At 26.3% G+C, this 20,821-nt stretch overlaps 1 protein-coding gene across 4 annotated transcripts in view; it reads right to left on the reverse strand.

The window, feature by feature from the left end:
* Nucleotides 1–10,266: 10,266 nt before the first annotated feature.
* LOC107437447 (mitogen-activated protein kinase kinase kinase kinase 5) overlaps nt 10,267–20,821 on the reverse strand; it is a 71,196-nt gene continuing 60,641 nt past the window's right edge. For 3 of the 4 annotated variants that reach the window (XM_021147607.3, XM_071187852.1, XM_043045440.2), the window contains 6 exons: nt 20,590–20,752; nt 18,999–19,096; nt 18,669–18,835; nt 15,779–15,868; nt 14,241–14,367; nt 10,267–11,115 (listed from right to left, as the gene is read on the reverse strand). In XM_021147607.3, the coding sequence (XP_021003266.1) occupies nt 11,028–11,115; nt 14,241–14,367; nt 15,779–15,868; nt 18,669–18,835; nt 18,999–19,096; nt 20,590–20,752 (733 nt within the window). In that variant the 3' untranslated portion in view covers nt 10,267–11,027. Of the gene's footprint in view, nt 11,187–14,240; nt 14,368–15,778; nt 15,869–18,668; nt 18,836–18,998; nt 19,097–20,589; nt 20,753–20,821 lie in introns of all 4 variants that reach the window. The other variant, XM_043045438.2, reaches the window with a different exon arrangement.

Genomic DNA, 20,821 nt, shown 5'->3' on the forward strand with positions numbered 1-20,821 from the left:
AAATCAAATTTTAAAGGAAACATGCTGCCGCATTTTCATAAGCGACGATTTCATTTCACTTTATTAAACTTAATTAAGTATATTAAAGATTTTAAATATATTCATTCCTTCAAAAAAAATTTCATGTAATATATGAAAATAAGCAACTCGATATTACAAAATATATTTAAGCAAAAATGATTTTTTTTTCATTTCTTTTAAATTAAATTAGAATTTAAATTAAAATATTACTCGATTTTTTTTAAATAGGAAATATTAAATATAAATGTTTTAAACACTATATATGTTACTGTGAATGGTCGAAAAGGGTGGCTGTTGACTTCCACCGGTGAATGTTGACAGTCGCTTTGGTATATGTCCGAAGTATTTACTAGGTCCAGTTAAGTGCTACTGCCAGATATACATCTGTCCGGCATGCCCTACACCAATGTTTTTTTAAGGTCAAGTGTTACTGCCCAGTATGCATTTACTCGGTTCTCTGATGTTTCTCCTAATCTATCCTCAGCAGATATCGAATAAATATAATAATATCAACGAATAAAGTAACAACAAATCGGATATAACGAATATTTTGGATATTCACCAAAGCGACTAAGTGATTGTTGACATTCACTGGTGAAAGTCGACATTCTTTTGATTTCGGTCATTCACGGTAACATATACACTGTTAAGAATAGTGTAAAGATGCCTAAACTAAAATTTTTACAGAGCATGTAGTCACAATTTTTACTTACTATTTCAATATTGTATAGCTATATCTATTTATTTACTCATTTTTTGTTTGTTTGCTTAGTGACAACTCATATTTTCATGCACATTCGAATCAATTTAATGGTTTCATTTAAAAAAAAAACTTCGTTTTAAACTCAAGCGCATTTTTAGTAACATATTTGCACTAATTCTTTCTTACAATTGTTGTTTTGTCAATTTTATATAATTTTTAGCATGATAACTATAGCTCTGTACTACTTAAAAATTTATTAAGTTTAGCTCAACACCAAAAATTAAGGCAACAATGCACCAGTTTCTTACAAATTGGAATCTAACCTTTAACTATTACAAATAATTTCTAGCTATTTAGAACATCTTTTTCAATTAAATGAAAACTGAAGGACAATAATGGGAAAGAAATTTTAATTTCTTCGGAAATATAATCAATTATTGTTTCTTTCACTGTTTTAACAATGAAGCATAATTGAACCCTATATTATAATTTTACTAGCTAAATATCCGTTCTTGGTAAGGAGAGAATAAAAAGTATGAAATCAATAAATTAGTACTGTACAATTAGTACCGTACACAACACTACGAACTCACATATACAAAGTTGAAAGGTATATGCTGACATAAATGAAGCTAAAATAATTCCATTTTCTTTTTGTTTTCCCCGGTGGCTTTACGTCATTAAATTGAGCAAAACATGTTATTAATAGTTCTTCCCCTCAAAATAACGATTAACTGTATTCAGTATCATTTGGCATGATATACTCATGCTCGCGACCAACTCATAATAATCAAATGATTTTTTTTTTCCCCGGGGTACTTGTCCTTTACGAGGGGCTGTAAGAAACCTTTTTTTATAGGTACAAAATATACTACTAATATAATATACATTGTAACTATATTAGTACATTTGATACGTATCGTAACTCCGTCTATTACCTTATCATTAGTGGATAGAACTCAAATTAAGCATGATTAACGCCAATAGGGCGATTTTTTACGCTTCTTCTAAACGAATTAGTACTATTTTTCCATTAATTTTTTTTATTTTAATTAATAACTACTATTTCCACAATTAATTATCTTTGTAGTAGTCGATGTTTTATGCTTCTCTTAAACGAATTAGTACCTGTTCTCCACTAATTTTGCTGTTTCAAACAAAGCAAAGAAATATATTAAGAATTTTTACTCTAATGTCGGTGCGAACATGTAAAAAGGTCAAAAAATGTTTTCCAATGCGTGTCAAAATGGCAACACTATCCCAGAGAAATGGCGCCATACTACGGCAAAAAGTTTAACTATTAGCATACATGGTACGAAAATATGAGTAAAAGTACGCATTTTTATTTGCACTTTGTTACTTTTCAAATTTAGTACTTTTACTTGTATTTTCGGGAAATAAGTATAAGTATTTTATAACAAAAATGACTCAAGAAATCGTTACTTTTTTCTGAAATTCTTGAAAGATTTTCTCAATGAATATTTTTTTTTATAGAAATTTTTGAAATTAAATTAATTTTTTCGAAATTCAGAAATTTAATGTAGTTCATTTCGAAAGGATTTGAAGAAAGCGTTTCAGAATTAAAAAAAAATTTAGGCATTCAAGTATTTGTAGACTGAAATTTATGCTAGTATATATAATACGAGTATTTTAAAAAAAAAAACCTAACCTTTAGAATTTTTAAAGGTTAAAATTTATCCTAACATTTTTGTAATGACTTCTGTGCAACTTTATCTCTTGGCTTAATTGAAACTTCAGCGGCCTTTTTAAAATATTCATCATTACTCGTTTGGAAATATTCATCAGACGGGCTCGTTTATTGAGAAAAAGTTTCGAGCGGGGTCGGTCTCTTGATAAAATTTTCATAAATTTCTTTACGACTTTTAAACAAACGCTTGGTTCAGTTATTAAGCATTAAGAAGAAAAAAAAGTAAAAGTTATAAGGTATAAAAAATTAGAGATTTGCTTCTTCATTTCGGGGCTTTTGCTTTGTGAGGTTAACACTAAATTTCAAATGATCTTTATTTAGCTTAATATTTTGTTTTTCTTTTTCAATTTTTGTTTTAGTCAGTACTATACCTGGGTTAGTCCTGACGGGTCGACGAGAGCAAGATGCAAATAAAGTTAGAAGTGGGAACTTGCGGCATTCAAATGACACGGTAAGAGAAGGTTTAGAGGCAATATAAAATGTATCGTTCTGTAAACAAATTTTCCGACGTATATCTCGAATTAAAATTCTTCGGGCTGTCGTGGTCGTTGAGGTATCACAAAGACGTAAATATGAACGATTTTTTTTTTGGGGGGGGGGCATTTTTTAGTAAGTTTTATTGTTTATTTTCAGTATCACATTGGATACAATTTATATTCTTTAATGCATTTCGACTTCTCTACATCCTAAAAATGTTATTTTTCAAAGAAAACAAGAGTCCAATGTTCTCTTTTCATACACTGTGACCTAGACCAATGAGCAGAGGTTTCTTGCTTACGTTAGTTTAACGTTTGACTCGATATAATGTAGGGAGATAGTTACGATCCTTTTTAAGTAAATCTTTTTATTGTTAACTGTTATAAACAACAAGAATGGAGTATCTCCAGGACTTCATTTTTTTAAAGAAATGTGAGTAATATTACAAAGTTTAATTGTTAAAAAATTGTACTAAACTTAATTATAATTAACATTTAAAAATTGTACTAAATACTAAACAAAACGGGGCATTTCTATAATTGTTTGAAAGACATTTTCATTTGCAATCACTGCAATAATATAATATGGAATTACCCTAAAATTATTACTTAAGGAAAATAAATTATTCTTTATTTATCCTGGTAATTAAAATAATAATTAAAAAAGTAAACTCATTTATTTTTAAATGTCCTAATTCATTCATTTAAGTTTCACCAGTCACGATTTTGTCAGTCATCCCAAAGAAGTTTTCAAAAAATATTTCTATAATGAGAAACCAGGAAAAATGCTATTTAAATAAAATGTGCTTAAACATTTCTCTCTTATTAAAAAATATTTTTTAAAGTGCAGATCGAATAATTTTCCAAATAATTTCATCAGTTTCATGTCAGTGAACCAAATGTTTTTGGCAGATAATTAAAATTTTTAGCATTTAAATTTTAAAAAATTAAATAAAACGTATGGAAATCATGTACTATTTTTTTTTTAATCATGCTTTATATATATATACATATTTTGGAGAATATTAGGTCAAGAGTAATATTTTACATAAAAAAAAACATTTTTTTTCTTTTTTGGAGTTATACCATATAAGCATATTTGTTCTTCGTACCAACGCCTAAAATACGCCTCTTTTGAAATGCAATTATTTTGCGAAATAACTAAGCTGGTTTAGTAAGAAGTAGAATAACATTTTTTTACATTATAATTAGGTAAGTTTAAAATTAGGTCGTCAAGAGTCTGTCCCCTTATAGTTATTTTACTTTTGTGTATTTTGCTATTTCTCGGGAACAGTTACAGCGCACAATGTTTGTACACAATTATAACAGTCGTTCATCCACAGATAATTCCATCTAAAAACTAATTTTTTATCATTATTTCATTTAATACATTACCATTTTAAAATACGTGAAAAAAATTTAACAAATTCGGTCCATAGTTCTTGATCGATCGAATAGTTGCAATAAGAATTTAAAACACGGTACGTGTGAAATTTTATAACTCAAAAATTCAAATTGTGTTTCTTTGATTTTATAAGGCAGAAAGTTGACCGATAACTCTGCTATAAATTCAGCGAACCCATTATGATTAAAATCAATACTTTATCGCTTACGAAAGTTTGGACATTTACACAGATTATGAGAATCAAATCCAGCAAAGAATTTGACATTTGGCAAATCTTTAGGTACCAGGAAAAGAGGATAGTCAACCACTAGGTGGGGGGAAAATATTAAAAAAAGATCTCAGCTTTCAGGATAATAGAAACTAGAAAACTGTAGGACATGATAGGCAGAAATGGAGGCAACTGATTTGGATGGACAGCCTTGACCTGTTCTAGACTGTACAGCCCAAGAAGTTGACTAAGGTAACATATTGTTAGCAATAAAGAGAAGACAATTGTGATGGATGACCCCTAAATAAACTTTGAAATAAAAGAGATTAACTACAAATTACTGATCATAAATTTCATTTTGATTGACTTTTTAACTTTGAGAATGGAAAAATAAAGCTTGTCACTAAATATAAAAATATAAAACACATTTTTAAAAAACGCATACTCCCTAAAGCTATGAATAATACTTTTTGGTTTTATATAGTACTGTGACATCTAATAAATACAAAAATTGGATGGAATTTCTGTACTGCCTTAATTGAATCAGTTGATGCGATCTACCAAAATGAATAAAAATATTAATTTATAAATCTAACAAAAAGCTTAACAAAGTACTTATTTACTCCGTGAAAATATATGTTTGTAAACGGTTTCACTATCTAGAGCTGTTAAATTTTTTGAATTGATTTCTTAGTTGAAATATATTGTATTTTAAAAATAAAATTACTCATTAAAATAAGTTTCAGTCATTAATTGATGCTGTAACGATTCTTATAAAAGCGTACCTTAGCAAAACTTCAAGGTCATTCAATCAATCAGAGCATCTGCCTTTGGTGTTTTGGAGAACCCAATTTTAATCTCTGTTGATCAATCAATCAGAAAACACTTCTGTACATGTATTTGAAGAAATAAACAATGAATGAAATTAATCATAATTAACTAATAATTAATTAGGAAGTGAAGTTAAAGTGTCATGTGAAACATAGGTTAGCTTTATTTTCTTCAGATAGATCTAAATACTTGTTCTGCATCCTTTATCAATCAGTTGTAATTGTTCTTGAAGGATCAACCATGGTTGGCTAAGATTATTTAACAATTCCTTGATTGTCTAACAAGGATATGGTTTCACTTCCACTCTAACTATGCCACAGTATAAAATTGTAGGTCATTTTGATCAACATAAGTTGGAAAATCAAATTATCAGTAATGAATTTCTAACACACGTGGATAAACATTACAAATATATTTGGTAGCAACATTGCATCACTACTTTAGTAAAACTAAAAAAACATACAATACTTGATATGTACCTCTTTTAGATTTTCAAATCTTCCTGGTACAATTATGAATTGTGAATAATATTGATGTTAAATAACTGCATCCAGTTTGGAGAGGATTTTAAAAGTAATGATGGAATTTTCTGTTTTAAAATAAAATATTAAACTAAACATTTGCTTCATTTAACACATAATACATCTATGTCTAGATTTTATTTGTATTCAAATTATCACATTTCATATAAATAATACAATAAAATATCACTTAACACATTCAAAGTCATAGAAATGTTATACACAAAAACACAGAATCAAAAATCAAATCAGACATCAAGTTAAAACAGAAAATAATTCAAACAGTCAAAATTCCTTTTAAATCATAAAATTGTTCATAAAATCACTACACGAGTGTTAATTACATTTTTCAAACGAATATTAATTAAAAATAGTAAAAGCACCACTAAAAATGTTTTAAATAATACTAAATTAACTCATTCCCAACATAACACGCTTTTTATAAAAATAAAAAATGTAGGACACACAAATTTGCAAGCAAAAATCACAGATTTTGTGAAAAATAACTCATCAATGCATGACTGTACAGGTTTCAATTTTTTACAGTTTTGACTTACTACTTAACGCTCAACAGGGAATTGGAGGAATAGACTAGATATCAAATATAATAATATATACAAAATTAATGCTTCGATTAGAGGGGAAAACGCTAAAAAAATTGAAGCATTAAAAAATTCATCAAACAAAATATTACTCTGAGTAATTCTAAACTAAACACAATAGTAATAAAAAAAGTTTAAAGTTAAAACAAAGCAATTTTTATTCTTCTATAAAATTAACATTTAAATATAAAGCAATTATAATCATTCGGCTATAGTAAATAGTAAAGTAAAACCTAATGCAATTATTTTAGATCAGAAGAATGCCGTAACAGTGAAGTTATGAGGTGAACAATAACATTCACCAATTTCATAGCAATAAAAAAAATAAAGAACACACATATGCTTATGACGAATTGCGGAAACCATTAATAGTATAAAATTTTAAATATTTACAGCATAGTGATATTTAGCATGTTTCTCAGAAACATAAACATAGATTATAAGTATTGTACATTAGTAAAATATCACATTTTTATAAAACAAATAATTTTATAGACTGAAAACAAATATCAAATTGAGCTCAAGTGTTTCAACCTATTTTAACTTCGAACAGTCAAGATAAAGCTTCAAAGAAAAATTCTTTTCTAACAGATAAAATTTTTTAATTATTTAAAATATTGACATAATATAGACATATTTATTTATTTTTGATATATAAATAATTCACGAACATAATTACCATTTTGTGTTACTTTTTAAAATATTATTTTCTACTTCTATTTTTTTCATAATTTTATAACAATCATAAACAAAGTTTTACCGCTTTTAATTAGCAAACAATGCAAGTTTTTTTGTCAACAAGTCTAGTGTGCTTAGATTTTTTGAGAGATACATACAGTAGTAAAGGATTTTCACAGAAAAATCTCCAAAATTTAGTGTTAATAAGATCATTCAGAAGATCATGCACATCAACATTATTGTTTTAAATAATTTTAAAATACAAATATTTTAGAACATAAAAATATGCACTTAAGTATTTATTGTTTGCAGAAAGAAAACAATTATTAATTTTGGATTGTTTTAAAGATTGTAAAGTTAATGCAAAAGTTATGGAAAACTGGGCATAGAATTACATTTTATAGATTTTCTACTGTATTTATGAATTTGCCTTAATGACACATTTATTTTTGAAAGTTCGTATAGTATGAATATGTTAATAAAGAGAATATTTGAAATAATAACACATGCTTACAATACAAATCAAAAAAGAAAGACTTTCTAAAAACTACAGAATGATCCAGATTTCAGAGTGAGAATGTGTTTAAACAAATTGAAAAACTGTTACAAATATTTTCTTTACTTACATCAAGTATCTTATATTTTCTATGGCAAAACAATTTATCTATACTTTACTGAATTATAAAAATTTTATTGAATTATTGCTATAGGAAAAAAGAACCAAAATTAAATAAATGACTAACAATATACACATTTTCTTTTATTAAGACAATATAAAGAAATTTTAATGATAAATTCATTGTTTTAACTTAAAACTTACGAATGTTTTGCTCGAGCAACTTTATTTAAATAACTTTATACAAAACTTTTGAGTATTCATTAAATATGTAAGAAAAAAATGGATTTGCAATAATAACAAAAATTAACAATATTATTACTAAAAAATATTTTAAAACAGTATTAAACTCTATAAACTTAAGGATAGTTGGAAATATTGATAAGAAAAATCATTTGGATAAAGACAGTTAAAAGTAATTTCTATTAGGTAAGCATCTAAAAATAGCTAATATATTTCATTTTCAGCATTCTAAATCATGCAAAATTACTGTACTAGATAAGTTTTTATACAATATGTTTCTTAACTACTGAGGTACAAAATATAACGTAGATAGAATTTTAAACAACATCCTGAATATTTACTAACCAAATTCCATTTTGAAAATATTTAAAAATATAACAAAATAAGAAAAGTTTATTTTTCATGAATTACTTTTTTACACTATCTTTAATAATCGAACCTATATAATCAAAGCCAGAGCAAATATATAAAATAAATTCATTAAATATGTAAATGTTTAACATGTTACTTAAACCTTTAAATGCTGTTAACTTAAATCAAGACAATTTGGTCTGCCTACGATAATCATTTGAAATTCGAGGATGGTTAGCATATTTAGTTTAACTTACAAGTAGTAGTATCAGACAAGTATTTTTTTTTTCTAATTAGTTTTAATATTAAACTAGTTTGACAATACAAAGAACTCCAAATAAATGTTAAATGCCTGATTAAACTTAGTTAAAATTCATTGTTATAGCCCATGTCAAATTATCTTTATAGTCTCATACAGCACTGTATTACTTTTACAATGATATCATACGTCGTGTGCACAAAATAAAAATGGAAAAGCTTAAAAACTAGTGATCGAACTTTCATTTACTTAGATGCAATCTTAATGATATTAAACTTAATTATTTTGTGCAAACATTTTAAGTTACAAAATCAGACAAAAATGTACTTTCTATGAATAAACACACCTCTTTTTTGAATTATTTAGATTTTCGACCCACAAAATAGGATCTGAAAAACAGTCCAAATGGTTTAGGCAGGTAAGCAATCTAAATCTTAGGTCCTATATCGTAATTTCATCTTTTTTCATGCTGATTTGCATAAAAAAAGTCTCATTTTCAAATTTTCATTCCTTACAAACTATTTGACCAATTCTATTCCAGTTTTGCAATTCGTCATTTAAAATTAAATCGTTAAAAAAAATTGTATACCATATAAATTTAAAACTTCTAGAAAATAATTATAATAAAAAATAATTATAAAAATGTATTTTTTATGTAAAATTACTGTTGTAAAAACAAACTTTTTGAGTGTGACTCAGTGATATGGCAAAATATGCTAATTGCAAAATATGCTGAGCTAAAATTAACATTAAGGGTCAAACTGTCTATTACTCACCAGCAGTATAAAATGTTTAAATTATATTTTAAAATCTATTTATTTACTATCCTTCCTAATTTTATTTACTATCCTTCAAACAACTTTTGAAACAGAAGGCATAAACAAATTTTTATATCACTTTAATCAATATAATTTTGAATGGAAAAAATCAAAAATTTGAAGTTAATCAGTGAAATAGTTTTTTAAAAATAAAAATACAATTTCTTTGAGATAATGGAATATACAAGAAATAAAAATTAGCATTCAGAGGCCCTAATTTTCGATTGCTTTCCTGCCATATTTTCCCCATCATAGTTTGAGGAACAAAATTCCATATTTATCTAAAAAAATGCTTGATTATTCAAAAAAAAATATGTTTTTGTGCCCAAATTTAAACTTAAAATATCGTTTGTGCAAATTATTTAGCATAGTTAAGGTTTGCTCCCCAAATCATTAAGAATATATCCTGATACTACATGAAAATTCAATCATTAGATTGAGTGTTATTAAGATGTTCAATTTTTTTTATTTTGCTCATTGCATGTACAATTGAAAAATTATTTTATTCTTCTCAACATGAATCAATGATATAATTTCTATACATTTTGTTCATTGAGATTTTATTTTTATTAATTTCCATGATATTTGAAAATTCTATTAAATTAAACGTCAATAAAAATTGGAGTGAGTTTATTAATTTAAAAACTAACAAGCATTAAAAAATCTCTAGGCAAAAGTTTTCCTTTTAATTAATGTTATTCAACTTTAAGGCAATACTTTTTCAACAAAATCAATGGAAGCTGTTTCTTTGCTTGATTTCTCAATGTCTTTATTCCCTTAACAGATTTGTCATCGCTATGCCCTATAGGTTTAAACACTTCCTAACTTTATTTTTTTTTGGCACCTTACATAAAATTTATATTAAATTGCCCTTTATTGATTATTATTTAAACCTTAGCATATCCAAACTAAAATAGCTGCTCAATATTTTACTGACATAAATATTAAATGCACACATTATTTTAACGTTTCAAAAAATTGATTTTTAAGTCAGGCAAAAGATATATTTTATCCCAATTATTAATTTTTATTCTAATTTATTAAAAATGTTTTGTCTTTGATTAATTCTTGTATGCTCCAATACATATATGGATGAACATTGCATTAACAGTTTCAATACCAAAATCAAAGTTTGTTTGCTTAAAAAATGACTTGTAACCTAATTGTATTGACATATATACCTAAAAAAAGATACATATTTTCTTATAGGTAGAATAATTATTATATTTTTCTTGAATGTATTACTTTCAATGAAAAAATTAAACACATATTGAATACTTTTACATAAATATCTTTGAACAAATTAAAACCATCTTCAATACTACTAGTTAATAAAATAAAATGAAACAAATATATGTACAAATGAACTTAAATAATTGTGACAATGATGAACAGGTGAACATTTCACGAAGACTATTATAGAATGAATATTTTTTAACATTATATAATTTGTTGTAATATCAAATTGATCTTAAAGTTTCTTACAACAGCATCAGGATATCATAAGTAACAATTCATTTAAAGCAATAGCATACGTATATCACTATCAAATATCACACAGTAATAAGTAATAAAAAAGTTCATTCTTCAGAAACTATTTTCATGACCAGTTAGGATGTAAAGATTAGAAGGACTTTTTGAATCATGAGTTGGTCTACTTTCAAGAACAACCACACTAGAAAAAAAAGAACATTTTTCTTAAGTATGCACTATATCTTCCAGTGCATAAGTTGACTTTTTGTATCCCTAAAATGCAATGAAAATTGGGAGGTCCATTTGTATACTGGCAACATATTTTGAAACAAAGTTTGATTTTCAAAATCAATTGCTTAGCATAAAAAAATAACCAAGTAATCTATACCATAAATATAAGCACAGGTAAAGTAATGCAATTATCACATAATTAATTGACATCAAAAATTCAGCAAAATCAAAACTAGATCAGAACATCGGAAGACTGAGCATTATTTTTCAAGAGTATAAGCAAAAATTGATTTAGGTTCAAGATGAATCAAGTTATTTTACAAATAAATTAATTTTGAAATGGAATATTAAGGTAAAAGCCTTGAATTATTTATTTAAATTGTTTTGTTAGTCAAAGCACTCACACATGGAGAAGTAAAACATTAGGAGATAAAGATTGTTAAACAAATTTTAAGAAAAAAACTTTAAAATAATAAGTCAAAATGGAAAAGCGCCAAATGCAGCTAAAGCCAAATTTGTTTTAGGTAAAAAATTTAAATAAAAAGTTCGAAACTGAAAACAACTGCTCCAGTGTGTTGCCTGATGAAGTACTGTTTTTGCTAACATATATATCTTTAGAATTTTGTTTTTGCTTGGTTTTGGTTTCTAACTTTTTATTTAAATTGAGATGAAGATTATATTATAATTTAAACTTAATTACATATAAAAAAAATTTTAACTCAATTATGAACTATAATTTTTTCTAAATAAAATGATGAAATAGTTTAGTTTAACAATGAATCAATTAAAATCAATCAATACAATTTTAAGGCAAAATTGATTATTTAAAATTAACTAGATGATTAGTATTTCTTTTATTATTTTTAGGTAGAAATGAAAGTTTAAAGTGCTTTTTTAAAAAAAAAAACCTTGAAAAGAATTTCAGAAAAAAATATCTTTTCATGGTTACTATTTCTAATAAAACTTACATATTTTTCTTAAAGTATTCTTTATAAATTTTTACTTAGGCAAGTTCTTATCAAATTATATTTTTATATCATTATATAAACAGAAATGACATAAAGTATTTGGTTCACTATTAAAAAGTTTCTTAAATGGTAAAAAAGGGTTATGAATTTTGCAAACAGATGATTAGATTTTTCAATTTTCTCTACATTTTAAGTTTAAAGAAAAATATAAAGATTGTAAAAAAAATATTCATTTTGGGAAAGATTGAATTTATATGATTTGCAGCTACAGAAAGTTATATATATCAGTATTTTAGTGAAATACAACTGATGCTATCCAGTTTTACATCTACATGACTTATTCACCTAGGTGTAACAGGTTTCAACTTATTGTGTATTGAACTAGTACACATGTTTGAATAGTTTTCAGTGATTTTAATCTTAAGTTAACATCTTGAAAAAAGGCTAAAAAAGATTAAAGAAAGTCAAATCAATCCTTTTCATATTTTTTTAGCATTTGTAGATTTTCCTTGTCTGTTGATGAGTTTTTTATTTTTAAATTTTCTTATTTCAAAATGTTAAGTTCTATAATTAAGTGTTTTAAATTTTTAGAATGTTTAAATTTCTTTTTTAATATACATCTTAAATAATAATTAGCAATTCTCAATCTTTTGACATTTTCGAAATATTATTTACATTAAAGCCACAGATATCTTGATACACTTACAACTGTAAAACATAAGCATTCGTTTCAGAACTATAATGTGATAATATAACCACAATTATCTTATGCAAAATCATATTAAATATGATAGTTTAAATCTAGTTTTCAAAAAAATAATAAGCATGAAATAAAAATGACTATTGATAAGAGACCAAAACACTTAATTTTCTTAGTTAGACACTAATATCACATTGTTTAATTAGCACATTACTTATATAAAATTGACATAGAGCGCTCTAATCAAAAATATAGCAAACTTTTTACTTACTATCTCATTTTTCTCGAATAAAATGTCTGCTATTAACATAAAAGTAACTGCTCTATTATTGGTCAGGAATAATTTGAACGTAGGCAAGTAAGTAAAGTAAGAAATTTGTAGAAAATAAAAGACTTAAGGAGCTATTTCCTTTTCAATGTATGCACCCATATTTTCTCTACACTTTTGTCATGTTGGTTGTTTAAGCAAGTAGGATAAACCCATGAAAGACAAGAGTTAATAAATCCCTGGAAGGTTAGTTTTACAGCCTTTTTGGAATAAACTTATTTTACGAATAAAAAGCTACCCAAATTCAGAAAGAAATGGTAGTCAGTAGGGGGATAGGTCTAGTGACTATGGAGGTGGATTAAGAAGTTTCAATTTCTGTAGTCTTGCCATAGTCATTTGTGTAGTGAGTGGTTTGGCATGATTTGTTATGACCAGTCTAGGGTAAAAAATTTTACACCATTTCATCTAGTTAGTTACAGTATGTTTTTATTATGACTAATGAGCCAGGTTTCATAAAACTATAATAGATCAAATATGCATTTAAACACCAAACATTCACAATGAACTTATGTTCAATTACATTTTGAAGTGTGTTTTGATGATTCATCCTTATCCAACCAGCACTGAAGCCAAACGCACAAAGAATATTTTCTATGGTCAGCCATGCTGCAGATCTACATAAGAATTCAACTGCAAATTTCTGACCATACTTTTTTCAAACAAATTAACTTTTTAAAAAAATGGTTTTCAAAATTTTTCAGAGCTTACAATGATTTCTTTAAGCATGGGAGATATGTAAAAATTAAACAGACGAAAAAACATGGTAAAATATTAAACTAATGTCAAATATAAATAATAAGCTGCTGAAGTTCGGATATTCACCCAACAAATTTCATCCCTATATAACTAAATACAAACGTCATACATAACAATGCATAAAAAACATTATAAATGTTTCTATTGCATTGAAAACTTAAAATGTTTTTGAGCCATTAAAAAAAGTGGTAGTTTAATCAAATTTCTTTCAATTTGCATAGGGATCTAAACTGGTCAAACAGTCTGATAAGAAAGTCATCGAGATTCATTTTATCAGTCAGCAAGCTTATTTAAATTTCTATAAATATAAAGTTTTACACAAGAGCATATAATGCAACATTTACCTGTCAGCACCAAGTACCCGAAATATCCGACTGGAGTCACTGATCTCTTGAACAATTTCATTATTTTTTAGACTTCGACCTTGCATCCCATGCTTATGAAAAGCTAGGACGCAATCTGTTAAACAGACTGAAAAGAAATATAGAGATATTTTATTTCTTTTTTTCTACCAAAAAAAAGCAATCAAGACATTCTTTAATAACTTTTTTGATAATATTAACAATACTTTTACACCTCAGATTCAATTGAAATGTGAAAATTATTGGAGCACTTCATTAGATGTGTATGTCATAAATAGAAAGTATGCACATACATATATATAATATTTATTTTTAAATTAATGCATTATGAATTGCTTTTAAATATACTGGTTGAATACACAGCATACAACAGCTTCATCCCATTATACCTTCATAATTTGTACTTTATAGTCACATTAACAACAAATTAACGCATATACATAGCAGTTAAAATGTTAATGTGTATGTCAGATTTGCTGTCCACAAACTGTAAGAAGATTGACTATTTGAGAGCTCATTTTGATATGGGGATGTCATTGTATTGAAGAATTATTATTGGCATAAAACTTTCTTTCTGCACACTATAGTCTTTTTTTTTAACCTTTTTTGGTTTCGGTTTCAATACATCCCTATTTTAATAAATGCCCTTATATTATGATTTGGTCTTCAATCAATTTCTTAGCATGAACTACCAGGGAATTCTACTTTTCAACTAATATGTGAAAAAGTGAATGAAGAATAATTTTTACTTGGTAGAGTATAATACATTATTAAAGTATGAGATTTTTTCAAAAAATTATAAATCATTCATTTTCAAAAATCATTCTTTTTGGTATTTGGTATCAAATATCATGACATGATTATGTCAAAAACTTGGAACTGTTTGTTAAAATTTTACAAAAAGGCATTTAGCTTAAACTTTCAATAGCTGTTGTTGCTCAGTTGGATTAAAAAATTACTAAATAATATAATGTTTTACAATCAATCTATTTTTAGAGCAAACTATATTTTATTTGCATCAATCTTACCTTTCCACATCATACAAATGTTTTAAAAATAAACTGCTCCGTATAAAAAATGTCAGTTTTTCAAATAAATGAATGAAGTTAATTAATAATGAAGTAAAAAAAATTTTTCATGTCAAAAATGATTACAAATGAGTGAACAAATTTACAATATACAATATAGATAAAGATTAGAAAGATCTACTTTGTCAATACTTCAAGAAAAAATGAAGAAAAAAAAGAAAGAAAATAAAGTTGCCTGCAGCAAACTTTTTTTAGTTTCATTATTTTAAATGATGTTGGTTAAAAACTTCGACATGAATTTCAATGTAAGACTTCTGTCTAAATATTACTTTAAAAAATTTTTGAAATGATATAAGAGTTGAGACACAAATCATAGCAAAAAAGATATTAAGATACAATATTGGTAATGAATCTTTCAAATAAATTGATAAATAACACTAGTTTTTCATTAACATTGTATAGCATTATGATAACAAGTTTTTCTTATCTTACCCATTGACTCAATTCGAAAATCAAAATGAAACTCAGAAGGTTGGTGGCCAGACTTTAACTTTCCTTGGGAATTAACAACTCTGATAATATCTAAAGAACAAAAATAAATTAAAAAAGCAGAAAACTTTCAGTAACAATTAAATTTCTCAAATAGGTATATGATTATATTTTATCCCTCCAAAAAAAAACTTCCAAAAAAAAAATTTTTTTAGAGGGGGGGGGCGAGAAATTGAATATTTTTGGAGATACTTTTAGAATTTTGTGTGTACAGTTGATAAGGAGAAGGTTTACCTTATATTTGAAATAAAGTTTTAGTTGATTTTAAGGCAACAAATTAAGTGCCACAAACCTAACTCAAAGTGGAGACTTTCAGACATAAAAAAAAAAATCTAACTTTTTTTCACCTTTGAAAAGGAAGTTTCTTCCACAAAAAAATGAGCTCTGCAGACATATTTCTTAAAATATTCAGAGCTATGCACTGTAATTCAAAAGATATTCAAAAAGAACCTAAAAATACACAAAATTAAGCCATTTCATAGTTTATCTCACTTAATTAGAGGTGACCATTAACATGAAATCAGAACCATAATCTACCTTCAATTTAATAAAACTTTCCTTAAAATAAATAATTTTTTTTTCATTGACAAATTCTGATTTTTTAATATGTGTGAGGAAATAAAACTTTGCCTTAGTCCAAAAGCTTCCAATCTATGCTTCACACTTGATTAAATTATTTGTGCTCTTAGTATCTTAATATGCAGCCAAAATAGACACTGTAGTTAACATCTTAGGAAGCCGCTTAGCTCCCTGAAGTTGTGTACGTACTTTATCCTTAAATGGAGGTTCAACTTCCAGCTTGGATACTAGCTCCCTGAAGTTGTGTATGTACTTTAGCCGATAAGATTAAGCTATCAATCTCAAGATAGACTAAATGGAAGTTCAACTTCCAGCATGGATACTACAATATTTACTCCATTCCTTCAATACATGAGAATCTCCTGCTCCTTTCAAATGGAGATTCTGGTTCATTGAAACATGCAACCCTCTCAGGAAGACATAAATAGCAGCACCACAGGAAAAAAAATCTAGTTCTCTCTCACTCTCAAGCTAGATGGTACCAATAAGATCAACTATTTAAGCTATATTTCCCATTTCTTTAGACAAAACTTAAATTAACAGTAGCCAAGTTCTAATGTTAAGTCACCAAACTACACTGAGATACACTAGTGATACAAAAAAAAATCAAAGCTGCAGTCTACTCAACTGTGTACTTTGCTTATTGGAGGGGAATTGAACCTTAAATATGCTAATTAATTACAGCGGACGATATTTTAAGCAAGAAAATCAGACACCAAAATGTACTTTCGTTGATTAAACATACCTTATTTGGGATTTGGATTTCGATCTTAAAAAATATAGGAAGTAGCTCCAATTTGGAAAATATGGTTTCAATAGTTTGTTCAGAACAGCAGTCAAAAGCTTGAACCCCTTAATATTCATTTTTTTTTTTTTTTAATATTTTGCCATGTTTTGGAAATTTTTTAAGCAAACCAAAAAATTTTGCACACAATTATAAAACTTGTTCATCCAATGATTTTTTGCATACGAAAAATCCATGCAAAAAATCATTTTTAATTACTTATTATTTCATTCAATAATTGTTGAAAATAATTTCATTCAAATCTTTACATCATTCTAAAGATAATCTATTTTTTAACAGTTTTTGTGTCAGATTTCATTATTTAATTAACATAAATTATTTAGCATTATGAGGCAATAAGTTTAAGTAATAAGTTATGAATATCGTAACTTATTACTTAAAAATTTCTTCATTATAGAACAAATGCTATTTAGATTGTTTCCTGCATTGTTTTGAAAAATATATTTTAATTTTATCAATGATAATTCACAGTAATGAATTAACACCAAATACTTCATCAAAGTCGATTGAAAGTATTATTTTTTTAAATACAAAATTGGCAAAGAAGTCAACAACCTCGAGTTATTATTTTTAGTTAATAGTAAAGAAAAGTAAAATCATCAAGTAAAATAAAAATGTTAAAGCATATAAAAGTGTTTCAGCATATAGAAATACTTGTATTTCAAAAGGATTAATCATAAAAGTTAAATTTTGCTTCTATTTTACTCTAATTAAGGTTAAAATTACTCCAAATAAATACAACTCTGTACATTTTCCTGAACTGCTGGTTTCCAATTTCTCTTTCTGGAAACGTTGTGCGGAAAGCCGCATTTAACAAATCAATTCACTTCACTCCCATTTACAACCTACCTTTCAAAAAAGATCTTTAATTTTTGTCACAAACAGAAGGTCTCTGGTCATGCTAGCCTCATAACAAAAATGGCTTGACTACGGTTAAAATTAATTTTGGCAGTCTTTCAAGATTTTCTTATGTTAATCTATATCAACTAGTTAGAGGTTTGAATAATTTAACGAAATAAAAATTGCAAATACTACATGACTCTTTACTCAACTTAGTATTTTCTGAAGGAAAATAAAGATTTATGAATAAAATAAAAATGAGATATACTTGAATTACAGTTCTGCAACAGCAAAAAAGTTCTAAAAGTATAGCTTCTAGTAAAAAATGGCCAGAACACTGTTCCTCTGCATTCCAATCTCAATGCTATTCTTTTAAAAGTAAATTTAAAGACAGCAAGAGAAAGTCTTACTTAATTTGTTTTTAAATCTTTAGCATGACTTCTAAGAGTAGTTCTATATTTTATTTACTTCTTCTATACTTAAAGCTTTTATTTTTAAAAAATTAAAACTGGTTAATCCTCATGCCATATTTTACCAAATTACATGCAAAGCGGTTAAAAACTATATAAAAGGATGCTAGTAGTTTCAAGACAAAAAAATTCAACTTACTATCAGAACAAACTAATAATGTATCTTTTTCAAGCTGTGAAATACTAATAATACTAAGCAAATCTTGTCGTGAAACAACAGTCCTGGTATCATCGGCATCTTTTCCAAACCAACTGGAGGTAGAGTTTAGATTAATCAGATTCAGTTTTAAGTCTCCTCGATCATACCTAAAATATAAAACAGAATAAAATCATAAACATTAGAAACAAAATACTAATAAACATAGTTCTTAAGGTTAAACAATCAGGACAAAATGGTCATTATGACTAGACAAACAAAATAAAATTAGATTTATAACATGAAAAATCCAAGGATTTCTAATATGCTTACCCTTTGTGAACTTCTATGCATATAACAGGATATTCCATTTCCGGTGATATTATCATTTCAAACACTGAAAGTTTTGAAGGCAGCAAACACTCAAATTGCTAAATACAACATCAAAGAATCAGTTTGTAAATAAAAATAAAAGGAAAGATGAGTATCTAAAGTATCTAAAGATGAGTAAATTTTATGAGTATCTAAAGATGAGTAAATTTTAAAGGAAAAATAAATATAGTCAAAAACCCGTTTTTATCTAGAATAAAAAATTAAAAAATAAAAAAAACCTTTTTGATATCACAAAATCACAGGAAGGCACAAAAGAAAAAAAAACTTTGGATATCAAAATTTGTGTTTCTAAACTCACAATAATTTTATTCTTTTAAGTATTAAATGTGTAAATAATTTATAACTAATATAGAATGTCTTAAATTCAAAAATAAGGAAGACAAAATTATCTTAGGAATAATTAATTTCGGTACAATGCAAGGAGGCCATGAAACTGCATTTATATTAAGCATCAATTATATATTAAGTACATATTATGTATTTCCATAATATAGTAGAAAACCGATTATCCGGAACGATCGGGACTATCGCTATTCCGGATAACTGATTTTTCCGGTTTTCTGAATCGCTACAAAAAGCCGTTTTTTTAGTGTTAAACCCTGGANTTCTGAAATGATGGTAAGGTAAACATCTTTCAAAAAAGAAAGAAAAATCCTAAAATCTTATGAGGAAAAAAAAAATGTTTTTTAAAAATTGCGGGAAAATTTATCGAATTTCGTTCCGGTTTTTTGGTTTTCCGGTTTTCTGATTTCCGGATAACGGGTTCTGTACTGTACCAGAAGCACCTATTACTATAATTAAAAAATCATCACTGGCATCAATAATAGTTGAGCAATTTTTTACGAGCCCCTTAACTATATAAGTATCTTAATTTATTATGAATGCATTTACTCACCTATTTTTATAATCTGATATTACAACTGCATATTTTTCTCAGTTCATTAAAGGATTTCAAAGTTGACATAGCATTAAAAGTCTCATTGAAGCCTTAGATTAAATAAATGTATTTGTGGAGAATATTTTTAAGTTTCATTAAATAAATTGAACAAAAAGAGCCACTACTAATTATTTATTGTCAATATTTAAAAATAAATAATGCAGTGGCAGAAAATATGGAACACTTGGCACTGGCAAAACCAAGGGTATATACTAAAAAATTACCCTTTATTAGATGTATTTTTAAAATTTTCATGCATATCACCATCCTGAAAATTATTGACTACCAATAAAAACTGATTACTTCAAGTGAAAACAATCTATTATTATCAAACTATTATTATTTTTATAAAAATCATAGGCATTATAATTTTTATTCATAAAACTTTTTACAAAAGCAAACTTTTAAAATTTTGTTTAGAATTTCTATATATTTTATTTCTGGAATATTGTTATAATTATGAAATAAATTACATAAAACATGTAAAAAGGTTAGAAATTATTTAACATTAATTGTAGGGTCAGAATATATCTATATATAATAATAATAATGATGATGAAATAAAAAAACAGCAACAAAACTATAATGACTTACTTTTAAAAGCATAAATTTGTTCAAAGGATTATACCACTGCATTAAAAATAAGCCATTAGGAACAGCTCCACATAGATATTTATAACCATTATAAGGATTTCGTCCAATGCAACACTTAATGCAGCCTTTTGTATCAGGAACTTTAGTTGTAGTTGAAAATCGCCTGAAATTCAATTTGTTATTAATAAAATTAATTTTCAGGGAACTATTTACATTCACACAAATTATACAA

Source organism: Parasteatoda tepidariorum, chromosome X1 (assembly GCF_043381705.1).
Source record: "Parasteatoda tepidariorum isolate YZ-2023 chromosome X1, CAS_Ptep_4.0, whole genome shotgun sequence".
NCBI lineage: Eukaryota > Metazoa > Arthropoda > Arachnida > Araneae > Theridiidae > Parasteatoda > Parasteatoda tepidariorum.